The 22,796-nt window shown below is 44.4% G+C and overlaps 1 protein-coding gene across 4 annotated transcripts in view; it reads right to left on the bottom strand.

The window, feature by feature from the left end:
• Positions 1-11,203: 11,203 nt before the first annotated feature.
• LINGO1 (leucine rich repeat and Ig domain containing 1) overlaps positions 11,204-22,796 on the bottom strand; it is a 336,332-nt gene continuing 324,739 nt past the window's right edge. For 3 of the 4 annotated variants that reach the window (XM_070763557.1, XM_070763554.1, XM_070763553.1), the window contains one exon: positions 11,210-13,481. In XM_070763557.1, coding sequence (XP_070619658.1) covers positions 11,625-13,469 — 1,845 coding nt within the window. In that variant the 5' untranslated portion in view covers positions 13,470-13,481 and the 3' untranslated portion in view covers positions 11,210-11,624. Of the gene's footprint in view, positions 13,482-22,796 lie in introns of all 4 variants that reach the window. The other variant, XM_070763556.1, reaches the window with a different exon arrangement.

The raw sequence follows: 22,796 nt of genomic DNA, 5'->3' as shown, positions 1-22,796 counted from the left end.
GATAGCAATCTGTTCTGATATGAGAGATTGCCTAAATGGTTTAATCATGTATTTTCCTTACCAAATGGCCCTAACTCTCTAACTCGGGGAACTAATCCGGGACTGTTTTGAGGCTCCATCAATCGTCCTTCCAGGTTGACTGTGTCATGGACTCAAGGCCCTAAATGAAATCAAATTTAGTTGATCTGCCTTTGGGCTTTTTAAAGTTCAAGATGAGAATCCATTACAGAGCTCTGCCATGGTTGGGAAAATAAATTGGTACCACAAACTCTCTTAATTAGCTATTGCTCGGAGCACCCAGAATAGAACTGGCATTGATAGACGAGAGTATTTGTAGCTCGGGGTTGCACTGTGGGGTCTTTGGCACTCTCTGAGCCGGGTTGTTTTCTTGCAAATATTTCATTAACCAAGTAAGTAACATTGTCAATACTAGGAGGTCTGGGAGGAGGAGGGGGGAGGAGGAGGAGGAGGACGAGGAAGAGGATTGTGTGGTCTTTGCTACTCTCTAGGACTGGTTGTTTTCTTGCATGTATTTCAGTTGGGCTTAGGATCAGAAAATGTCTTATTTTGGGGAGAACAGGGTATCTATCCATCTCTGTCTCTCTTCCTCCCGCTCTCTCTCCATCCAACTATTCATCTATTTCCTTCCTTCCTTCCTTCCTTCCTTCCTTCCTTCCTTCCTTCCTTCCTTCCTTCCTTCCTTCCTTCCTTCCTTCCTATCTTCCTTCCTTCGTTCCTTCCTTTGTTCCTTCCTTCGTTCCTTTCTTTGTTCCTTCCTTCGTTCCTTCGTTCCTTCCTATCTTCCTTCCTTCGTTCCTTCCTTCGTTCCTTCGTTCCTTCCTTCCTTCCCCCAAAATAAGACCCTGTTTTATATTTTTTTGAACCTTGAAATAAGCACTTGGCCTTATTGCCATGCACTTAAAAGCCCAACTTGGCTTATTATCGGGGATGTCTTATTTTGGGGAAAACAATATACATAGAGATAAACAACATCTGGATGCTATTCACCAAAAAACCAAAAAGGAAACACCCCCCCCAATTTCCTCTTCACCGGCAATCAACCTCCCAGATAAGCAGAGGCTAACATAGAAACATAGAAGACCTCATGGTCCATCTAGTCTGCCCTTATACTATTCCCTGTATTTTATCTTAGGATGGATATATGTTTATCCCAGGCACGTTTAAATTCAGTTACTGTGGATTTATCTGCCACGTCTGCTGGAAGTTTGTTCCAAGCATCTACTACTCTTTCAGTCAAATAATATTTTCTCACGTTGCTTCTGATCTTTCCCCCAACTAACCTCAGATTGTGCCCCCTTGTTCTTGGGTCCTATTAAAAACACTTCCTTCCTGAACCTTATTTATTTAACCCTTTCAAATATTTAAATGATGTTTCGATCGTGTCCCCCCTTTCCCTTCTGTCCTCCAGACTATCGAGATTGAGTTCATGAAGTCTTTCCTGATAAGTTTCATGCTTAAGACCTTCCACCATTCTTGTAGCCCCTCTTTGGACCCGTTCAATTTGATCCATCTCTTTTTGTAGGTGAGGTCTCCAGAACTGAGCACAGTATTATTCCAAATGGGGTCTCACCAGCGCTCTATACAGCAGGATCACAATCTCCCTCTTCCTGCTTCAAGAAGCCAACAATGTCCCATCAACGGACTACTAACTCAGACAATCAACAGTGACCTAATCAAAGAGCCACCCAAACAATTTCAATTTCAGGAAGCCATTTGTATATAAAGAGAGAGCAACCCCATCTCCTTGTAGTACTGATGTTGTTATTTGGTTGGGTAATGAGATGTCTCCAAGTAAACAACCAAGGACCCCACACGGTGGTTGTATTTTCAGTCTCTTCGTGAGCTCCACGGACGCTTTCCAATTTTGTCCTTTGATCAGGAGTGTCACGCTGTAAAGTACAGAAAAGTCCTCTGGAGGTGTAGACTTGTCTGCTCTACGCAAAAAACGAATTAGCTTCTTTAATTACAGTATTAAAAAGAGGGAACTGAAAGTCAATTACAAGAGTCCCGGTCAATTGCCCATATTAATAACCATCCAGGAAAAAACATGGATCTTTCGGCTCCTGCTCGTGAACAGGCAACCATTTTCACGCTTCTCAGATTATCTATCTATATTTTTGAAGTGCCTAAAAGAAAAACAGGAGGAAATTTATGATAAGCGACTTCAGGGCCCCGAATTTCTGCACGGGAGCCGTGCAATGAATTAACAAGGATCAGCGGTAGGCTGTGTTGTGGTTAGCTCTGGCCCAGCTCCTGCCCCAAGGAATGTGGAGGTGGATGTGGGGGAAACATCCACATGGCACAGGTCTCCTCTGACGAAGGAAGTGTGGGTGTGATGGAAGAGGGGGGCTTGGCTGACACCCCAGGAGGAGATCAATCTTCCTTATCTTCCTTATCTTCTTTGGATTCAGAGGAGGAATGTATGACTGACGCACGCATGCGTAGAGTTATGCATAGGAGAGAACAATTTAACAAGTATTACAGGAAACAAGAGAGGCCACCTGTGTTTGGGTGGAGCTCCAGTAATTAGAGCTGCTGATAAAAGAGCAACGTGTTAGTTTGGCCCTTGTGGAGGATTATCTGATCGTAGTTTCGTCAAGACCTTGGATTGTTGTTTCCTGTTTGTATTCAAGACTGCGTGTGGAATTCCTGGACTCTGGATTATGCTTCATTGTGAGTGTTTATCACTGTTTGGAGAACATTAGTGGACTCAATTTCCCAGTTACTGGGTTAGAAACTGGTTTGCATTTAAACTGTGCATTGTTTGTACAAGAAATCCCTTTGAAGTTTAAAAGGGAGTTTTTTCTTCTCTTCTGTTGATAAAGAACATTTCTTTTGCATTCAATCGTGTGCGTGTGTGTCTGCTTGGACTAATTACCCTGTTATTACGGGCGGTTGGCACACGCCGGCAGAACAGGTTGCACCTGTTACGGCGCCACCCTGTACTGTGGTAGCAAAAATCACGACGCGCCCCGTGTGAGATTCGGAATCTGCCTATGTGCTGCAAGCAAAATGACATGCGAGGACATGCGCATGCAATTTTGCCTATTTTTGGCGTTTTTTGTTTCTGTGCATGCCCGGAAGCAAAGAAATAGCCAGAAATAGGTGAAATCTTGTGTGCGCCAACGTCCTCATGTGAGATTTCACTTGCGGCTTATGCGCGGAATCTGAATCTCATGCTAATGTGTTTGTGCACCCGCGCTGGGGAGAGAATGATTATAGAATTGCTGTGTGTATAGAACTGTGTGTTCTGCAGGGGAGAATTTTTTATTTATTTTATTATTAGAGTTGGAAGGAACCTTGCAGGTCATCTAGTCCAACTCCCTGCTTAATAATAATAATAATAATAATAATAATAATAATAATAATAATAATAATAATAATAATTTATTGGATTTGTATGCAGGAAATCCTACAGCAGTCCAGCCAAATGGACTGGTTATTGTCCTTCAATCCTGTAGTGTGCATCAGCTGCCAAAAAAGCCAACACAGTCCCAGGCTGCATTAACAGAGGGATAGAATCAAGATCGCGTGAAGGGTTAATGCCACTTTACAAGGCCTTGGTAAGGCCACACTTGGAATACGACATCCAGTTTTGGTCGCCACGATGCAAAAAGGATGTTGAGACTCTACAAAGAGTGCAGAGAAGAGGGGGAAAGAGGATTAGGGGACTGGAGGCTAAAACAGATGAAGAACGGTTGCAGGAACTGGGCATGGCTAGTTTAATGAAGAGAAGGACCAGGGGGGACATGATAGCAGTCTTCCAATATCTCAGGGGCTGCCACAAAGAAGAAGGAGTCAACCTATTCTCCAAAGCACCTGAGGGTAGAAAAAGAAGCAATGGGTGGAAACTAAACAAGGAGAGAAGCAAATCAGGAGAAATTTCCTGACAGTCAGAACGGTTGATCAGTGGAACAGCTTGCCTCCAGAAGTTGTGAATGCTCCAACACTGGAAGTTTTAAAGAAAATGTTGGATACCCATTTGTCTGAAGTAGTGTAGGGTCTCCTGCCTTAGCATGGGGCTGGACTAGAAGACCTCCAAGGTCCCTTACAACTCACTGCTGTTGCTGTTGCTGTTGCTGTTGCTCTTCTTCTTCTTCTTCTTCTTCTTCTTCTTCTTCTTCTTCTTCTTCTTCTTCTTCTTCTTCTTCTTCTTCCTCCTCCTCCTCCTCCCCCTCCTCCCCCTCCTCTTCCTCCTCCTCCTCCTCTTCTTCTTCTTCCTCCTCCTCTTCTTCCTCCCCCTTCCTCTTCTTCTTCTTCTTCCTCCTCCTCCCCCTCCTTCTTCTTCCTCCTCTTCCTCCTCCCCCTCCTCTTCGTCTTCTTCCTCCTCCTCTTCCTCCCCCTCCTCCTCTTCTTCTTCCTCCTCCCCTTCCTCCTCTTCTTCTTCTTCCTCCTCTTCCTCCCCCCTCCTCTTCTTCTTCCTCCTCTTCCACCTCCCCCCTCCTCCTCCTCTTCTTCCTCCTCCCCCCTCCTTTTCTTCTTCTTCTTCTTCTTCTTCTTCTTCTTCTTCTTCTTCTTCTTCCTCCTCCCCCTCCTCTTCTTCTTCTTCTTCCTCCTCCTCCCCCTCCTATTATTATTATTATTATTATTATTATTATTATTATTATTATTATTATTATTATTATTATTATTCCAACCTACCTTTGGTTTACGAGGGTCAAGGTAGACCAACTTTGAGTTTCCTTCTCAGCCTTTCTCGGACCGAGATGTTTTGCTCACGGCCTTTGCTTACCTTCTGCGATGTCATCTCTCTGCTCCTCCAAAGGCGGTGTTAGCTTGTCTGGTTACCAAGGAAGCAGCGCTTAAGTCCTGGTGGACCAAACAAGAGCCAGAACAAAGACCTCAGGAGGCCACTCAACACTCAGCGGAGGAGGCGGCGACCGATTCAAGATTTTTCCTTGCTGCCAATGACGCTTCTAATGTTTTTATGTGCAAACTATGTGTGATGGTTCCATCTGGCTAGAAATACTCTGTAGGAAATCCTTGATTTATGACAACAATTGAGCCCAAAATTTATGTTGACTATGGGACATAGGAGCCGAGGTGGTTGCAGTGGTTAGAGTGCAGTACTGCAGGCTACTTCTGCTGCTTGCCAGCAGTTTGGCAGTTCAAATCTCACCACCAGCTCAAGGTTGACTCAGGCTTCCACCCTTCCAAGGTAGGTAAAATAAGGGCTCAGGTTATTGGGGGCAAGAGGTTGACTCTGTAAACCGCTTAGAGAGGGCGGTAAATCAGCATATAAGTCTAAGTCTTATTGCTGAATTTTGCCCTGTTTTACAACTTTCTATGCCTCAGTTGTTAAGTGAATCACTGCAGTTGTTAGTCACATGGTTGTTGAATGAACCTGGCTTGATTCTGCTGCTCACAAAAGGGGGAGACGTGACCTTGGGACTATACCAATGTCATCAATACAAACCTGTTGCCAAGCTTTCGAATGTTGATCGTGGGAAATACTGCAGTGGTCGTAATTGTGAAAAAGAATTCTAGGTCATTTTTTCCAAGTGCCGTTGCAACTGGGAACTGGGCATGGATAGCCTAGAGAAAAGGAGGGCCAGAGCGGACATCATAGCAGTCTACAGGTATACGAGGGGTTGCCACAGAGAGGAGGGGATCACTTTATTCTCCAGAGCACCGGAGGGCCGGACGAGGAACAACGGTTGGAAGCTGACCGAGGAGAGATTCAACCTGGAAATAAGGAAGAACTTCCTGACGGTCAGAACGATCAACCAGTGGAACAACCTACCAGCGGACATTGTGAACTCCAATACTCTGGACATTTTAAAGAGGAAATTGGACTGCCATTTGGCTGGGGTGCTATAGGGTTCCTGCTTAGGCAGGGGGTTGGACTTGATGACCCGCATGGTACCTTCCAACTCTAACAATAAATAAATAAATAAATAAATAAATAAATAAAAACTGTCGCTCCATAAGCTGTTGTAAGTCAAGGTGTTGCTTATCACCTTTAAAACCCTACATGGCTTAGGGCCAGCCTACTTATGGGACCGTCTTCTGCCCCATACCTCCCGGTGACTGATAAGGGCCCACAGGGTTGGCCTTCTCAGGGTCCTGTCAGCCAGACAATGTCGGCTGGTGGGGACACAAGGCAGGGCCTTCTCTGTGGCGGCTCTGGCTCTCTGGAACCAACCGCCCCCGGAGATCCGCACTGCCCCCACCCTCCTGGCCTTTCCAAAAGCTGTGAAAACTTCGCCGGCAGACCTGGGGCCGATGAGCTATACAATCTAGCCCCAGCTAGGGGGATATGATTTATTTCTGGGGTTTTAAATTGTTATTATATTGTTTTAAACGGTTGGTCGCCCCCAGAGTCCAGGAACATACAAACATAGAAGATTGATGGCAGAAAAAGACCTCATGGTCCATCTAGTCTGCCCTTGTACTACTTCCTGTATTTTATTTTAGGATGGATCTATGTTTATCCCAACCGTGCTTCAATTCAGTTACTGTGGATTGACCAACTACGTCTGCTGGAAGTTTGTTCCAAGCATCTACGACTCTTTCAGTAAAATAATATTTTCTCACGTTGCTTTTGATCTTTCCCCCAACTAACTTCAGATTGTGTCCCCTTGTTCTTGTGTTCACTTTCCTATTAAAAACACTTCCCTCCTGAACCTTATTTAACCCTTTAACATATTTAAATGTTTCGATCATGTCCCCCCTTTTCCTTCTGTCCTCCAGACTATACAGATTGAGTTCATGAAGTCTTTCCTGATAGGTTTGATGCTCAAGATCTTCTTTTAACAACTTTCCCATTTTTGTATGCAGAAAATGCCAATCTTACGTATCCTTTTCGCGCTCCTGCCTTAACTCAGGGACAAATATGCATTTTTAAAGAAAATCCGCCTGGATGTCTTGTCACGTTGCGATTTCTTTGCCCTGGTTTTCATCCAGAGAGACAGGAAGGAGCATCTATAAAACCGCTTGATTCCTCAAGTCACAGCAAATTGCAGCGCGGAAGAATTCTAATGTCCCATCTACAAACACCTTTGTTCCTTTTGTTGTGTGTGTGTGCTGTGAATTTTATTATTTGCACTTATTCTTGCCGATGGAGCAGTTACGGTGAAATTTCACCAGGAGTAGAATCTGTGGCGTGAAACCAAATTTTCCTAACTTGTTGAAGGAAAGCGACTGAGATGTGGAACCAAAGATGACGGCTTTCACCATCTGGTCACAGTAGCCATCTTGACTCTTACAGAACCCATTCTGTCTACCAGGGGATACCCTGTTTTCCCCAAAACAAGACCTCCCCTGATCATAAGCCCAATCGGGCTTTTGAGTGCATGGCAATAAGGCCAAGCACTTATTTCAGGGTTCAAAAAAACCATAAACATGGAAGGACAGAAGGAAGGAAGGAAAGAAGGAAAAGAAGGAGGTAGATGGATAGTTGGATGGAGACAGACAGACAGACAGACAGACAGACAGACAGATAGACAGACAGATAGATATGTAGATATAGAGAGATGGATATATACCTTGTTTTCCCCAAAATAAGACATCCCCTGATCATAAACCCAATCTGGCTTTTGAGTGAAGGGCAATAAGTCCAAGCCTTATTTCAGGGTTGGTAAAAAAAAACATGACAGGGTCTTATTTTCAGGGAAACATGGAGGGGAAGGAAGGAAGGAAGGAAGGAAGGAAAGGAAAGGAGATAGATAGATAGTTGGATGGAGATAGATAGATAGATAGGTAGATAGGTAGGTAGATAGAACAGAGATAGATGATAGATAGATAGATAGATAGATAGATAGATAGATAGATAGATAGATAGAGATGGATAAATACCTTGTTTTCCCCAAAATAAGACATCCCCTGATCATAAGTCCAATCTGGCTTTTGAGTGCAGGGCAATAAGGCTAAGCTTTTATTCCAGGGTTCAACCCCCCCCCCCATAGTACAGGGTCTTATTTTCGGGAAAACATGCTCGTAATCTATGCTGTGCTCCCAAAATTTTCAAACCACATTCATTTCGTTCTCCTTGGGGTCCCCCTGACCTCAACCAGGCTACCTCCAAATCAACCCGTATATACAGAACATTCCCAATGGTCGTCCCTCAGTTTTCTGCTTCAGGCTGCGTTTCCTAACAGCTCCGTTAAGCAAAACAAACCCCAGCCCTGTGTGAGATGCTAAATATAGTCCCCTCCCTACCTATGACAATTCCTTTTGGCTCCCTCCTCAGAAGAGTTGGACTTCTGCATTCCATGACTGTCTCTAAATGCAATTTTCTGCGCAGCATCGTTTGCCCTTGTAACGTAGAGGAGGCTCACCAGGGACAAATAGGCACGGAAGGTCAAAATAAATCAAACACACTTGCTGCGAAGGGAGTCAGACTGGAGGAAAGACAACAAAAATATATCCTGGTTTAGCCTGCTTTGACAGCCCCCCACAATCTGGGCCTTAAGGTCAGTTCTTTCCCTGAAGGTCAGGAGGCCCCTCGGCTGCATTTGAAACTCGACCACATTTCCAGGTCCTTCCTGGATCCTTTGGAAAGACGAGCGATGCTGTTTTTGCGCCTGGCTGGTTGGCTGCCTTTATCAATGGGGAAATGCGCCGAGAAGACCAACCTTATTTTGTTCCTCTTTGGAACGGGCTGAGTCATTCGCAGCTCGCCAACGCAGAATGGGTGTCTGGAGACCTCCAGGGCCGAAATGGAAAATTCAAGCCAAGCAAGCAAGGTTAATGGAAGCCACAAAAAAGTTCCTCGGTTATTGCATTACATTTCTCTCCCCCCACTTTTTTAAAAAATGTCAATTTTTAAAGGCACCATTCCCCTTTAATTTGCCCCAGGCAGGCAAAATGAACTGGTGTTGGTTCCAAAGATGCTGGGATGTGTAATTCCACATAAAGCTAGTAGGAATTAGAGCTAGTAGGCATACAAATCTAATAATAAATAAATAAATAAATAAATAAATAGATAGATAGATAAACAAACAAACAAACAAATAAATTATAAGAGTTTTTGGACATGGATCTGGGCATGGATCCAAGGAGATTAGCAATGTTAACATAGGTTAATCCAAAGGTTAGTTATTAGGTTACTAGGTTAGTTATTAGTTCAAAAGATTCTGGGATATGTAATTCCACATGATGTAGTAGGAATTCTAAGAGTTTTTGGACATGGATCTGGACATGCATCCAAGGAGATTAGCAATGCTAACATAGGTTAGTTCAAAGGTTAGTTATTAGGTTACTAGGTTAGTTATTAGTTCAAAAGATGCTGGGATATGTAATTCCACATGACGTAGTAGGAATTCTAAGATCTGGACATGTATCTAAGGAGGTTAGCAATGCTAATTTATAGGGGCATTGATAGAAGGGAATAGTTGCAGCTCAGGGTTAAACGTGGGGTCTTTGGTCCTCCTGGAGGTTGGTTGCTTCCTTGCAGATGTTTCCATGACCCAAATAGGTGAATTGAGTGAGGTTTGCTCTGAGCAAATGCCATTCCGTTTTGGGCACTGATGATATTATCCAGCCAGGCCGTGAAACGTCTACAGGAAAACTACCAACCTCAGAGAGTACCAAAGACCCCACAGACTCAAATAGCAAACTTGTTCTTTGCTGTAGAGAGGTTAGTCCTCCAAACATTGGACAAGCTACGGGTACCCCACCCCATTGATTATTTTGGGTGGGAACCGTTAAGAGTGGGAGACCAGGAACATTTGGAGGTGCAAATACGCTCTCACCAGATGGGAACATGGCAAGTGAAGCATCTTGAAATCATGGTCTTTGGCATGATGCTGTTGTGGTTGGTTCTAGGCCAGTTCCTGCAGCTGGGGATTTTGGTGTAGATTGATGGGAATCCTCTGTTTATAGGAGACCTGTCTGGTTGCCAGCTGAATCAGACAGTGAAACTGGCTCACAAGCAGAAGTAGACAGTGGGGGAGAAGAGGCAGACAGGGGGATGGGTGCAGCCAGTCCACCAGCCAGTTCTCCAGTTAGGGAGTCATTAGACTCTGAAGGGGATGCTATCATGGATGACCCAATCTTGGATCCCCGCATGCGCAGAATTATGAGACGAAGGGATCAGTTGCGCAGGCGTCCAAGGAGATAAGAGCTACCACATGAAATCTCTCCAAGGTCCATGGTAGGGACTCTGGTGGCCCAAAGGTAGCTTGGCTACTGTAGATCAGATCATCCATTCACTTAGCTCAGTGGTTCTCAACTTGGGGGTCGGGATCGCTTTGGGGGCCAAACGACTGTTTCACAGGGGTTTCCTAAGACCGTGGGAAAAGACAAATTTCCCAGGGTGTTAGGAACTAAAGCTTCTATTCTGGTGCCTTGGAATGCATTTTTACAATCCGACCAATCAGGTGTTTACAGTGGGCGTGTCCCTCTGACCTTTCTGCCAATCGGCTTAAAACTCTGTTGGGAGAATTGGTGCTAGACTTATGGTTAGGGATCATCACAACATGAGGAATTGCATTAAGGGGTCATAACATTAGAAAGGTTGATTTAGCTCATTGTTGTCTGTTCAGACTGTTGCTGCAACCAGGTTTCAAGCTATGGAGATATTTCTCATCCCTTTACACCTGCTCCTTTTCACTGGAAGATCAAACCTGGAGCTTTGGCTATAGAAAGCAGATGTTCTACCACCATAGTACTATTCTCCCCTATGGAATTTAAACTGGCCTGATGGAATATGGGTAGCTTAAAAGTGAACTCCATCAGGATGAAAAATTCCTTGACAAGGGAGGAGGAATAGCAAGGACAAGGAACCTCTCTTTCTTCAAATATTGGTGAACCTAGTGTCATACAAACCAGATGTTTCTATTCCTTCGGCATCATTCTAAGAAGTTTGCACACTGATATTGGAGGAAGCCTAGATATGCAGCTGCCAACATCTCCTGCTATATGGGATGAGGAAGATGTTGGGATTCCATTGCAACATCTGGAACACTATTGGTTCCAGGCGTACAATATGGACATATCATCCTTTCTTCTTGGATACCCAAACTGTGCCTTGGCAAACAATTCAAGAAACCCAAATCAAAACCCAATGCTTCAAGAGAGACAGAACACTGAAAAATTATATCCCCTTAGGGATTAACTATAGGAAATTCCTCTTTCTCTCTGAACACTGATCCAGGAATGAAAGGAAGGACCAAAGGAAACGGAAGTGCGGAGATCAAAAAGTCGAGTTGTGTCATTCCAACTAGCTATAGGAAATAGGTTTTTTTTTTTATTATTTCAAGTTTTCATAAAAATCCGTAATTATTGAAATCAAAAGTTACAGAGGAAGTACGTAACTTTTTTTTTATGGTTTGTTGTTTCGAATGTTTTGTTTCTCAGTTTTGCTGCTGTCTTTTAAGATCGAAAACACAGGAGTCCATCAGAGTTAGTTATGTCCTACAAACAGGGGAAGATTCTGGAGACGTCAGCAGAACATTTTCACAAAGGGGGACAAGGAAGAGGAGGAGGAGGAGGAAGAAGAAGTGATGCGGGAGAGAAGGAGGGGTCCGGGAGAGCGGAGTGGGGAGAAAAAGAGGTTGGCATTTATGTGGACGGTTTGTAGCCACCGCCGTCATCGTTTGATCAAAAGAAACACTGCCCGTCCTTGAGTCGCGCTGTCTCTGTTCTCCGGTTCTTCATCCTCAGATCATTTTCATGTTGAACTTGCGCGGCGCATCCGCGGCGGAACTGATGCCCGCATCGGATTTCCGTGGGACGTACTCGATTTCAATATTGTGCTTGGTGTTCCCTTTCCCCCTGCTCCAAAGGAAGAGTAGCACCAGGCAGAAGAGCACGACACCCAGGAAGGAGATGAAGCCCATGGTGGTGGCAATGATGAGGGTCTTGATATCAAAGGGGAAAGGCACGGTGGCACGCGTGCTGTTGGCGTCACTCTCATTCGGCTGGTTGGAGATGAAAGCGAAGGTCTTGTTGGGTTGGTGAGGCCAGTCAGGGGAATAACTGCGGACGTGCAGGTGAGCCAACATGGTGTCATTGCCTCCGGCGTTGCTGGCGATGCATAGGTAGGTGCCGTTATCCTGAATCTGGGCATAGCGCACCTCCAGAGTGCCATCGGGGAAGACGGTCAGCCGCCCGTTGGTTTTGGTCGAGATGAGGTGCTTCCTGGGCGACAGCCACATGATGACCGGAGGTGGGTCTCCATCTGCACGGCAGATGAACTGCACAGTGTGGCCTTCGTCCACAAAGATCTGCTGGGGCTTGCGGTCCCGTATCCGTGACCGGCGACAAATGAAGTAGTTTGGCAGGAGCGCCTCAGAAAAATCCTTGAACTGTTTCCCCTGGACAAATTCAGGAGTCGCGCAGGTCGGTTGACGCTTGTTGAAGTTGAGCCTCCAGCGACGTCGGAAGATCCAGAGAAGTCGGCAGTCGCAGGCCAATGGATTATTATCTATGATAAGGGTTTCCAGATTCCCTACGGAGTGGAAGGTTGACTCCTCCAGTGTGTTCAGAAAATTCCCTGAAACGTTCAAGATCCGCAAGTAGTTCAGGCCCCGGAAGGCGTACGGTTCCACCACGGAGAGTTGACCCCCAACCAACTGTATCTCCTGAAGCCTGAGCAGGTCGTGAAGCATGGAGCCTTCGATGCTGACAATGGGGTTGTAGGACAGGTTCAGAAACCTGAGATAGACCAGGTGCCTCAAGGAGACGTAAGGTATGGATGTCAGGTTGCAGTGGGTGATGGACAGAGATGTCAGGTTGAGTCCATACAGGCAGTTGGATGTCATGGTGTCTAGATAGGGCCAGTGTGAAATCTCCAGGATCTTTAGGCGATACAGCCTCTTAAAGGAGTAATCCCTGATGGCGTTAATATTCAGGTGGCGCAACTGTAGCACAATTAAGCCATGCAAGTGAGAAAGGGCTTCCGTAGGGATGGAGGTCAAGTTGCATTTCTCCAAGGTCAGATGTTCTAAGCTGTTGAGGCCACTGAAAGCCCGGTGGGAAATATAGACAAGATCATTGTCCCCAACCTCCAAAGACTTGAGGTTGTACAAGTCCTGGAACATATAATCCAGAAGAATCACAATTTTGTTCTCACTAATGTCCAACTTGGTAAGGTTGCTGAGTCCCGTGAAGACCCCAAGGGGGATAAGTTTGAGCCGGTTGCTCCTGAGTCCCAGAGTCCTGAGGTTGAAGAGGTTGTTGAAAGCCCCGGGCTCAATGCCACTGATAATGTTTTCATTTAACTCCAACTCCTCCAAGTGAGGAAAATTGACAAACTCGTCCTGGTTTAGAGTCTTGATGCGGTTTTTCCCCAAATCCAAGAGCTTGGTCTCGGTGGGGATGCCCTCAGGAACGGTCATGTATCGCTTCCGGTGGCAAGTCACGGAGCGTTCCTGGGCAGAGCAGTCACAGCGCGGCGGGCAACCCGTGGCAGAGCCCGAGAGGATGGATCCCAACATCAAGATGAGAATCGGCTGCCAACAGGCCAAGATTGGGCAATACATGCTCCACTTCCCCGCCACCATCCTATCTTTTACCTGCAGAAGAGACAGGGGAGAAGAGAAAAAACGAGAGTGAGAAACATAGAAACATAGAAGACTGACGGCAGAAAGAGACCTCATGATCCATCTAGTCTGCCCTTGTACTATTTTCTGTATTTTATCTTAGGATGGATCTATGTTTATCCCAGGCATGTTTAAATTCAGTGACTGTGGATTCTTCTTTCCTTCCTTCTTTCCTCATTCCTTCCTTCCTTCTCTTCCTTGCTTCCTTCTCTCTCTTTCCTTCCTTCTCTTTCTTTCCTCCCTCCCTCCCTTCCTCATTCATAAAAACATAGAAGATTGACAGCAGAAAAAGACCTCATGATCCATCTAGTCTGCCCTTGTATTATTTCCTGTATTTTATCTTAGGATGGATCTATGTTTATCCCAGGCATGTTTAAATTCAGTGACTGTGGATTCTTCTTTCCTTCCTTCTTTCCTCATTCCTTCCTTCCTTCTTCTCTTCCTTCCTTCCTTCTCTTCCTTGCTTCCTTCTCTCTCTTTCCTTCCTTCTCTTTCTTTCCTCCCTCCCTCATTCATAAAAACATAGAAGATTGACAGCAGAAAAAGACCTCATGATCCATCTAGTCTTGTTCTTGGGTTCATTTTCCTATTAAAAACACTTCCCTCCTGGACCTTATTTAACCCTTTAACATATTTAAATGTTTCGATCATGCCCCCCCTTTTCCTTCTGTCCTCCAGACTATACAGATGGAGTTCGTGAAGTCTTTCCTGATATGCTTTATGCTTAAGACCTTCCACCATTCTTGTAGCCTGTCTTTGGACCCGTTCAATTTTGTCAATATCTTTTTGTAGGTGAGGCGTATCCCATTTTCACAGCTTTCTCCTAACGTACAGTGTTGGGTTCCTACCGATATGGGTCACGCTGCAGCTCCGGGAGGGAAAATGGAGATGCGTGTGCAGCTTTACATCCCCAGTGCTCATGTACGTGCAAGTGCTGAGCAAAATTTTGCTTCTGCGCATGCAGAATGCACATGCAAGGGAGGTTTTGGTGATTTTTTTCTTCTGCGCATGACCTCTTGAAACGCCAAACATTCAGGACCTTTCTGTGACACTAGCGCCTGCCATTCGAGCACCAACCATTGGGCCTCTTTGAAAGTCTGAGAGCTCTGCCATTTCTAGAAGGTTATAAACAATTTCCTTAAATTTCTGTTAAAAAAAAAAGTAGTTTAAAAACACATATCAAATAACAGAATTAAAAAAAACATGAAAATATATCAAGTTTTGATTGATTTGAACATGTTCAAACATTACGATGCGAAAAAGTCAAGTGTTTCCATTTATTTGTCCACCCCTGTACTTTAAAGTATCTCTGTGTGACTGAATAGTTATTCCTACCTACTCCAATACAATGTTTCTATGTGCATATCCTTGCTACTCAAGGGTTAGTTACTCTGCACATACCTTAACATTCACAGAGAAAACTCTTGAGTTAGAGATCCTGTGTGGTTAAATATCAACAATATGACACGACCATAGAATATAAATATATAAAAAGCAGTGACTGGCTTAATTCTTCACCCACCCATAAGATCATTGCTCTTATTAAATCAAGTAAAGGCACCTACTCTCTTCTCCACCAAGTAGTAACAGAGCTATCCAACATCCACGCAAACGGTAACTTGATAAGTTATCCCAAATATTAAGGGCATTGATAACTTCCCTCTGAGCTGATATCTTACTGGGTTTTAATGCCCTCAAATAACATTTGGAACGCCACTGCCTCTTATCTACCTTATATATCCAAAGAATCAGAGAAGAGAGGGGGGAAAAATGGTTTCACAAACGCCTTTTCCCTCTTGTTATTCTCATTTAGACCTGTCATCTTGCTGATAAGGGGATGTTGTTTTTGCAAGTGCAAAGAAAAAAAAACTGGAGTAGAAGGAAGAGGCATTTTTCCTTTTAGGGGAGAGGGAAAAAACACAGCCTCAGACAGGTTAATATACAGTACTTCCTAATGATTCCAAATAAGAACAGCGTAGCAGATACTAATCTAGAATATTTTACAGCCTGACAAGTGGAAGGGAACAGAAATTGTGACCTGTTGTGGGTTTTTTGGTGTGTACTGTATGTGTGTATGTTGTTATGTTTCTTTTTTTTATGTTGCTATGTTTCTTAAGAATCACATCTAGACAGGGGCAGCATACAAATCTAATAAATAATAATAATAATAATAATAATTATAATTATAATTATAATTATAATTATAATTAAATAATAATAATAATAATAATAATAATAATAATTATTATTATTATTATTATTATTATTATGTCAGTACAACACAGCAAACGAGATCACTATGCTGGATTTCGTATTTCATCACCAGTCTGGGCGCAGTGCCAAAGGATCTCAGCGGACATTTGAAAACCATTGGAATTGACAAAATCTCCATCTGTCAATTGCAAAAGGCCGCTTTACTGGGATCGACAAACATAATTCGCCGCTACATCACGCAGTCCTAGGTGCTTGGGAAGCGCCCGACTGGTGATGAAATACGACATCCGGCATAGTGATCTCGTTTGCTGTGTTGTATTGACATAATAATAATAATAATAATAATAATAATAATAATAATAATAATAATACTGTATGATAGATTTGGTTGAATGTGTGTGACTGCATAGTTAGGGGTTTTATTATGTTATTATGTTATTAATGTCTTTTAAATGGATTTAATTTTTTAGTATTAGATTTGTAATGTATTGTATTACTGCTATGCTGTGAGCAGCCCCGGCATACAAATCTAATAAACTATAACAATAACAACAACAACAACAACAATAATAATAATAATAATAATAATAATAATAATAATAATAATTTAAAAAATTCAATTCGGATCCCAGCTCTAGTCTCTCTCAGCGCCAGCATTCCAGTCAACACCCCTGATGAAATAAAACTCCGAGGCTAGAAGCTCCTCAAAGTTCCAATATATTAGAGTTGAAGCAAACACAAACGATAGCTTCCAGCAGTGACACTCAGTCGACCTGGAGAGCCTAAACAACAACTTTGTGGACCTCTTCAGCGAAAACGGACAGCAGAAAATCCATACGTGCAAATGGATGCAGTCTCCACATGCGCCAATGGATGATCTAACCTGCCATTCGGTCGCCTCCTACTTTGATGACTTTCATCTCTCCTTCTGATAGGGGCTAACCATGTTTTTCCTCTCTCTCTTCAATATGCAGAAGCCGTCCCCTTCCTCGCCTTCCTTCTTCATCTTAATTTCCCCAAAGCTGAACAGATTCATTTCTTTCTGCCTGGTCTTCACGTCTTCCAGATGCTTTATTGTTAGTGCTGCTCTTCCCTGATAAGTTCAGTGTCATTAATATATTTGAATATATTTATCCTCCGAAAGCCCTTAGATGGGAGAGTAGGGCCACTATCTCATTTCCTTTTTATTATCCCGGGCTTCATTTATATCTGGCGATGTGAAAAAGCAACATCTCAAATACATTTAGATAACGAGATGTTGACGATAAGAGACGGGGATTGTTTACAAAATGTGGTGTCCTGCAGAGGCAGGTTGCACAAAGCGAAATGGAGGTGACCGAGAGACGCTGGGACTCTGTTCTTTTGGGTGCAATCTCTCTCACCCTGGCTTCTACCGAACTAACAGATCAAAAGGAAACGTTGGTTCTTAAGATGCTTTGAGAGGGACACCTTCCTGTTTTACCCCTTAGACCAGAGGACTATCGGTAATTAAGCAGTGGAAGTGATGTGCCGGTGCCTGGAGGCTGTTGGGGTCAGGATGGGTGTCAACAGACTCAAACTCAGCCCTGCTAAGATGGAGTGGCTGTGGGATTTGCCTCCCAAGGACAACCACATCTGTCCGTCCATTACCCTGGTGGGGGGAATCACTAACCCCCTCAGAGAGGGTCCGCAACTTGGGCGTCCTCCTTGATCCACAGCTCACATTAGAGAAACACCTTTCAGCTGTGGTGAGGAGGACGTTTGCCCAGGTTCGCCTGGTGCACCAGTTGCGGCCCTATCTGGAACGGGACTCACTGCTCACAGTCACTCATGCCCTCATCACCTCGAGATTCGACTACTGTAATGCTCTCTACGTGGGGCTACCTTTGAAAAGTGTTCAGAAACTTCAGATCGTGCAGAACGCAGCTGCGAGGGCAATCATGGGCTTCCCCAGGTATGCCCATGTCACTCCAACACTCCGCAGTCTGCATTGGTTGTCGATCAGTTTCCGGTCACAATTCAAAGTGTTGGTTATGACCTATAAAGCCCTTCATGGCATCGGACCAGAATATCTCCGGGACCGCCTTCTGCCGCACGAATCCCAGCAACCGATTTGGTCCCACAAAGTTGGCCTTCTCCGGGTCCCGTAGATTAAATAATGTTGTCTGGCGGGTGTTCTGTCTGGGTTCCCCCAGACCTCAACACCAACTGGAAAAAACAGCCAGACACTCTGGTAAAAGCAAAAGTACTTTATAGCTGGAAAAAATAAACACAGAGGAAAACCTGTTCTTCCCAACAGACAGGCTATAATACTTTACAGCAGAGTCCTGATGTCCAGACAATACAGCAAGCTTCTTGCTGGCACACCCACCCCAAGGTTTCAGTAGTCAAAGGCACAAACCAGGATTCCAAGATGCCAAAGTTCACAGCCAGGTCCCAAGACTCTCAAAGATAAAACTCCACAAGCCAGGAAGGGTGGATCTGCCTTTTAGCCTTTCCAAAGAGCACCACACCCAAACCCAGCTGTTGCCTCTTTAATGCTGAAAGTACCTAGCCAATTGGTCCCTTCGCTGTGTAGCTCTTCTCTGTCGCAGATCAATTATGGCTTGTGCATTTTCCTCTAAGGAATCCAGGCTGCTTGCTGGGGAGAGCTCCCTCTGGGGGGACTCTGGCTGTCCTCCCTCTTCTTCAGCCTGGGATTCCTCCTTCTCGTCTGCCTGCACCTCCTGTTCCTCATCCTCTCCCTCTGAGCTGGAAACCGACAGAAGATCAGCCATTCCCTGCGGGGCCTCAGACGGAACCACAACAGCGGGTCCCAGGGGAAGAGCCTTCTCTGTGGCGGCCCCAACCCTCTGGAACCAGCTCCCCCCGGAGAGTAGAACTGCCCCCACCCTCCTTGCCTTCCGTAAACTCCTTAAAACTCACTTCTGCCGTCAGGCATGGGGGAATTGAGGCATTCCCCCCCCCTCCCCTGGGCCTATATAATTTATGTATGGTGTGACTGTGTGTATGACTAGTTTAATAATGGGGTTTTCTAATGTTTTTAAAAATTTATTAGATTTGTTATGAATTGTCTTATTGTATGCTGTGAGCCGCCCTGAGTCTATGGAGAGGGTCGGCATACAAATCTAATAAATAAATAAATAAATAAACCTGAGCTGAGGCACACTTTATTATCATTGGGGTTTTGACGCCGACTTGTAGACTCCAAAATAAAAAACCAGGGTCTGCATGCTTCCTTAGGCATGTCCACAAAAGAACCAGGAGATCAAGGAACCAAGGAGAGCCCAACTGGAAAGATATTTACAGGTTTGTTTTGATATCTCGTGCGGCTTTCAAACGATTGAGGCCAGAGATACGGCCTTTGAAGAGCTCCCACGCAGGTGTGACATCCTGAAGAACTGCTACAATCAGAAAAGGCCCAGCTGGACCCATCATCTGACTTGATAAATGGCCAATCTCTAAGTTCTCCAAGAATCCCTTTAGATCTCCATTCAAAAACAACGTGATAAAGACAGTTGCATGGTAGACTTAGCAAGACAGCAATCGTATGGCTTGCTTTACAGAAGAAGTTGTACAGAAAAATGGTGGAAGGTCTTAAGCATAAAACGTATCAGGAAAGACTTAATGAACTCAATCTGTATAGTCTGGAGGACAGAAGGAAAAGGGGGGACATGATCGAAACATTTAAATATGTTAAAGGGTTAAATAAGGTTCAGGAGGGAAGTGTTTTTAATAGGAAAGTGAACACAAGAACAAGGGGACACAATCTGAAGTTAGTTGGGGGAAAGATCAAAGGCAACATGAGAAAATATGATTTTACGGAAAGAGTAGTAGATCCTTGGAACAAACTTCCAGCAGACGTGGTTGGTAAATCCACAGTAACTGAATTGAAACATGCCTGGGATAAACATATATCCATCCTAAGATAAAATATAGGAAATAGTATAAGGGCAGACTAGATGGACCATGAGGTCTTTTTCTGCCGTCAGTCTTCTATGTTTCTAAGTTCTTCTAACTGAATTCTCGTGGTGGACAGGTATTTCTGTGAAAACATTATTTTTATTTCTAGGCTGAGCAGCTCACTGCTGCCAAATCCTTCTCTCAAGCTCACGGGACCTCTGACTGCAGATTTGAAGGCTAAAATTGGGCAATAAACCACACAACCTGGTGTACTCATGTTTTCTGACCGTGGAGAGGAAACAAATAAAAAATAGATAGCTATAACTTAAAAGAATCTTCCCTCAAAGCAAGAGAAGGAAGGAAAACAAGGTCTGAACTCCAGCCTCCTCCCCCAAGCCATCGCCACCATTACCATCAAAGCACCACACATCAAGTTATAACAAGTAATACTACTACTGCTAGTGCTGTTACTACTAGTACTAATAACAACAACAACAAACACAAATACCATGAAATCTCTAGAACCATAAAGCCTACAAACTTGCCACTTGCCACAGATTTTCCTCTTGGCTGCTAGAGGATTTTTCAAAATGACCATTAGATCATTAGTATTTTTTATACAGTATTATTTTAACACACTCTGATGCTAAGGAGTTAGATGTTCTATACCCCACCTGAAAAGAACTCTGTTCCAACTGTCAGTTGCCTTATATTAACACTCTCTGATGCTACTCCTTTGCTAAACTGGTCATGGGCGTGTGACCAGCGTGTGACTCATCCAGCCTGCAGGCTGGGAATTTAGACATTCTACTCCCCCTCCCCACCTGAAAAAACTCTGTTCCAACTGCCAGTTGCCTTATGTTGACACGCTCCAATGCTAAGGAGTTACATATTCTACATAAATGTTCAAACTTTAACTGCCAATTTATCAAGTCCAATCACATAGTTTCGTAGCGAAGTGGGTATCCAGTTATTAGTATGTAATAAAAAGCATAACCAACCTATAATCCTCCAAAACAAGTCAAATCCCTTCAAAAATCTCAGATCATCATATCCAATGAGCTGTAACTGACCCATTGGCTCCAGAGTTCCTGTAAGTGACACACTGGCCCCAATCCCTGTCTAAAGACTGAGATCTTCCATGTGTTCTGAAAGGCCAGTAGATTTAGGACCATCTATGAGAGAAAGCTCTTCCAGAAAGAGGTTCCAAAACAGGTTCTAGAGACAGGTTCTCTTCCCCCTTCTCTTCTCCTCCTCCTCCTCCTCTTCTCCTCCTCTTCTCTTTCTCCTTCTCCTCTCCTCCTCTTCTTTCCCCCCTTCTCCTTCTCCTCTCCTTCTTCTCCTTCTCCTCCTCTCCTTCTTCTCCTTCCCCTCCTCTTCCTCCTCTCCTTCTCCTCCTCCTTCCTCCTTCTCCTCCTCCTTCCTCCTTCTCCTCCTCCTCTTCTTCTCCCCCTCCTCTCCTTCTTCTCCTTATCCTCCTCTCCTCCTCTTCCTTCTCTTCTTCTCCCCATTCTCCTTCTCCTCCTCTCCTCCTCCTCCTCCTCCTCTTCTTCTCCCCCTTCTCCTCCTCTCCTTCTCTTCCACCTTCTCCTCCTCTCCTCCTCCTCCTCTCCTTATCCTCCTCCTTCCTCCTTCTCTTCTCCTTCTTCCTCCTCTTCCTCCTCCTTGCCCCCAACCCTCCCCTCTACCGGCACTGATGATGTCATCCAGTAGGGTAATGAAATGTCTGCAAGGCAACGACCAAGTTCGGTGAGCACGGAGGATTTCACGCTGGAAACAATCCTAACACCAGTTATTAAAACAAATAATCCTAAATTGTTTTTTATGCTACTTAAAAGATCCATCTGCGAGCTTTGCTAGAGAAATTACATTTTACTGCATATTGTTATGAACCAGCCAAGCTTCCTAGAAGAGTGGATCTCAATCCCCCAAGGTCCCCTGGCCATGGTTGATGGCAAAACTGAAAATTAATCTCTGCATCTCCATTTTGGAATACCAATAATGGCCCTTAGCTCTGAACTTTCTGGTGCAAATGCTTGTGGCTAAATTAAATTTGACTGAACACAGCTCTGTTTTGGAGATAAAGACTCCAGGTTTACAAATAAATATTTCATATCCATTCCTGCTGCTCCGAGAGACCTTCGGGCTCGGGGCTAAGAATTCCTCATAGTTATCTGCAAAGCAGCAAAACAAAAAGAGAAAAAGGCTTTTATTTTCCAAAAACGTTTAAGCCTCTGCTTTCCACACACCATTTATTTGCAGGCTGCGAGGACACCACCGGCTTAAGTTGCTTACTGAATTAAGCCATTTTCAACAAACCCCACCATCAAAAGGATCTTGCTAGGAATCCCTGTTAAAACTGGTTTTCAGTATGGAATGTCCACTAAATGGACCGGGGCATTTATTAGATGTTTGGAAGTCCAGGAGCCCTTCCTTCCTTCCTTCCTTCCTTCCTTCCTTCCTTCCTTCCTCCCTTCTTTCCTTCCTCCCTTCTTTCCTTCCTCCCTTCTTTCCTTCTTCCCTCCCTCCCTTCTTCCTTCCTACCTTCCCTTCTCTTTTTCCTTTCCTTTCTTTCTACCTTTCCTTTCCTTTTTCCCTTTTCCTTTCCTTCTACCTTCCCTCCATTTCCTTTTTCCTTTCCTCCCTCCCTCCCTTCTTCCCTTCCCTTCCTTTTCCTATTCAACACTGATGAATCTTACCTCCCCCCTACCCACTCTCATTTCTTCCCTTCCCCTTTCTTATTTCCCTCCTTCCCTCCCCTCTTTCTTTCCTTCCTTCCTTCCTCCCCTCTCTCTTTCTCCCTCCCCTTTTCTCTCTCCCTCCCTCCCTCCCTCCCTTTTTCTTTTTTTTCTTTCTTTCTCTGTCTTTTTCCCTCCCCCCTCTCTTTCTCTCTTCCTCCCTTTCTCTCTCCTCCCCCACGTTTGTACGTAATTGATTACCTGTGTGTGATCAAAGCAGACTACGCAGGCTTTTTACATCCTCTAACAATACGGCACACCCATCCCTTCCCTTTCTCCCCTTGTGTCTAATCTTTCCTTCTGAGTTATTCTGTGGATCGATTCCACCCAAAAAAACACAAAGCTCCATTTGAATGTTGTGTGCCTCGTTGTCCATGTGTTTGTTTGGTGTGTGGTTTCTTAATTACTTCAGCGGATCTTCTGCTGGAACCATAATAAATATTTCACCAGAAGT

Source organism: Erythrolamprus reginae, chromosome 10 (assembly GCF_031021105.1).
Source record: "Erythrolamprus reginae isolate rEryReg1 chromosome 10, rEryReg1.hap1, whole genome shotgun sequence".
In the NCBI taxonomy this organism is placed as follows: Eukaryota; Metazoa; Chordata; class Lepidosauria; order Squamata; family Dipsadidae; genus Erythrolamprus; species Erythrolamprus reginae.
Note: the sequence above shows the minus strand (reverse complement) of the source record. Positions and strands in the feature narration are given on the sequence as shown.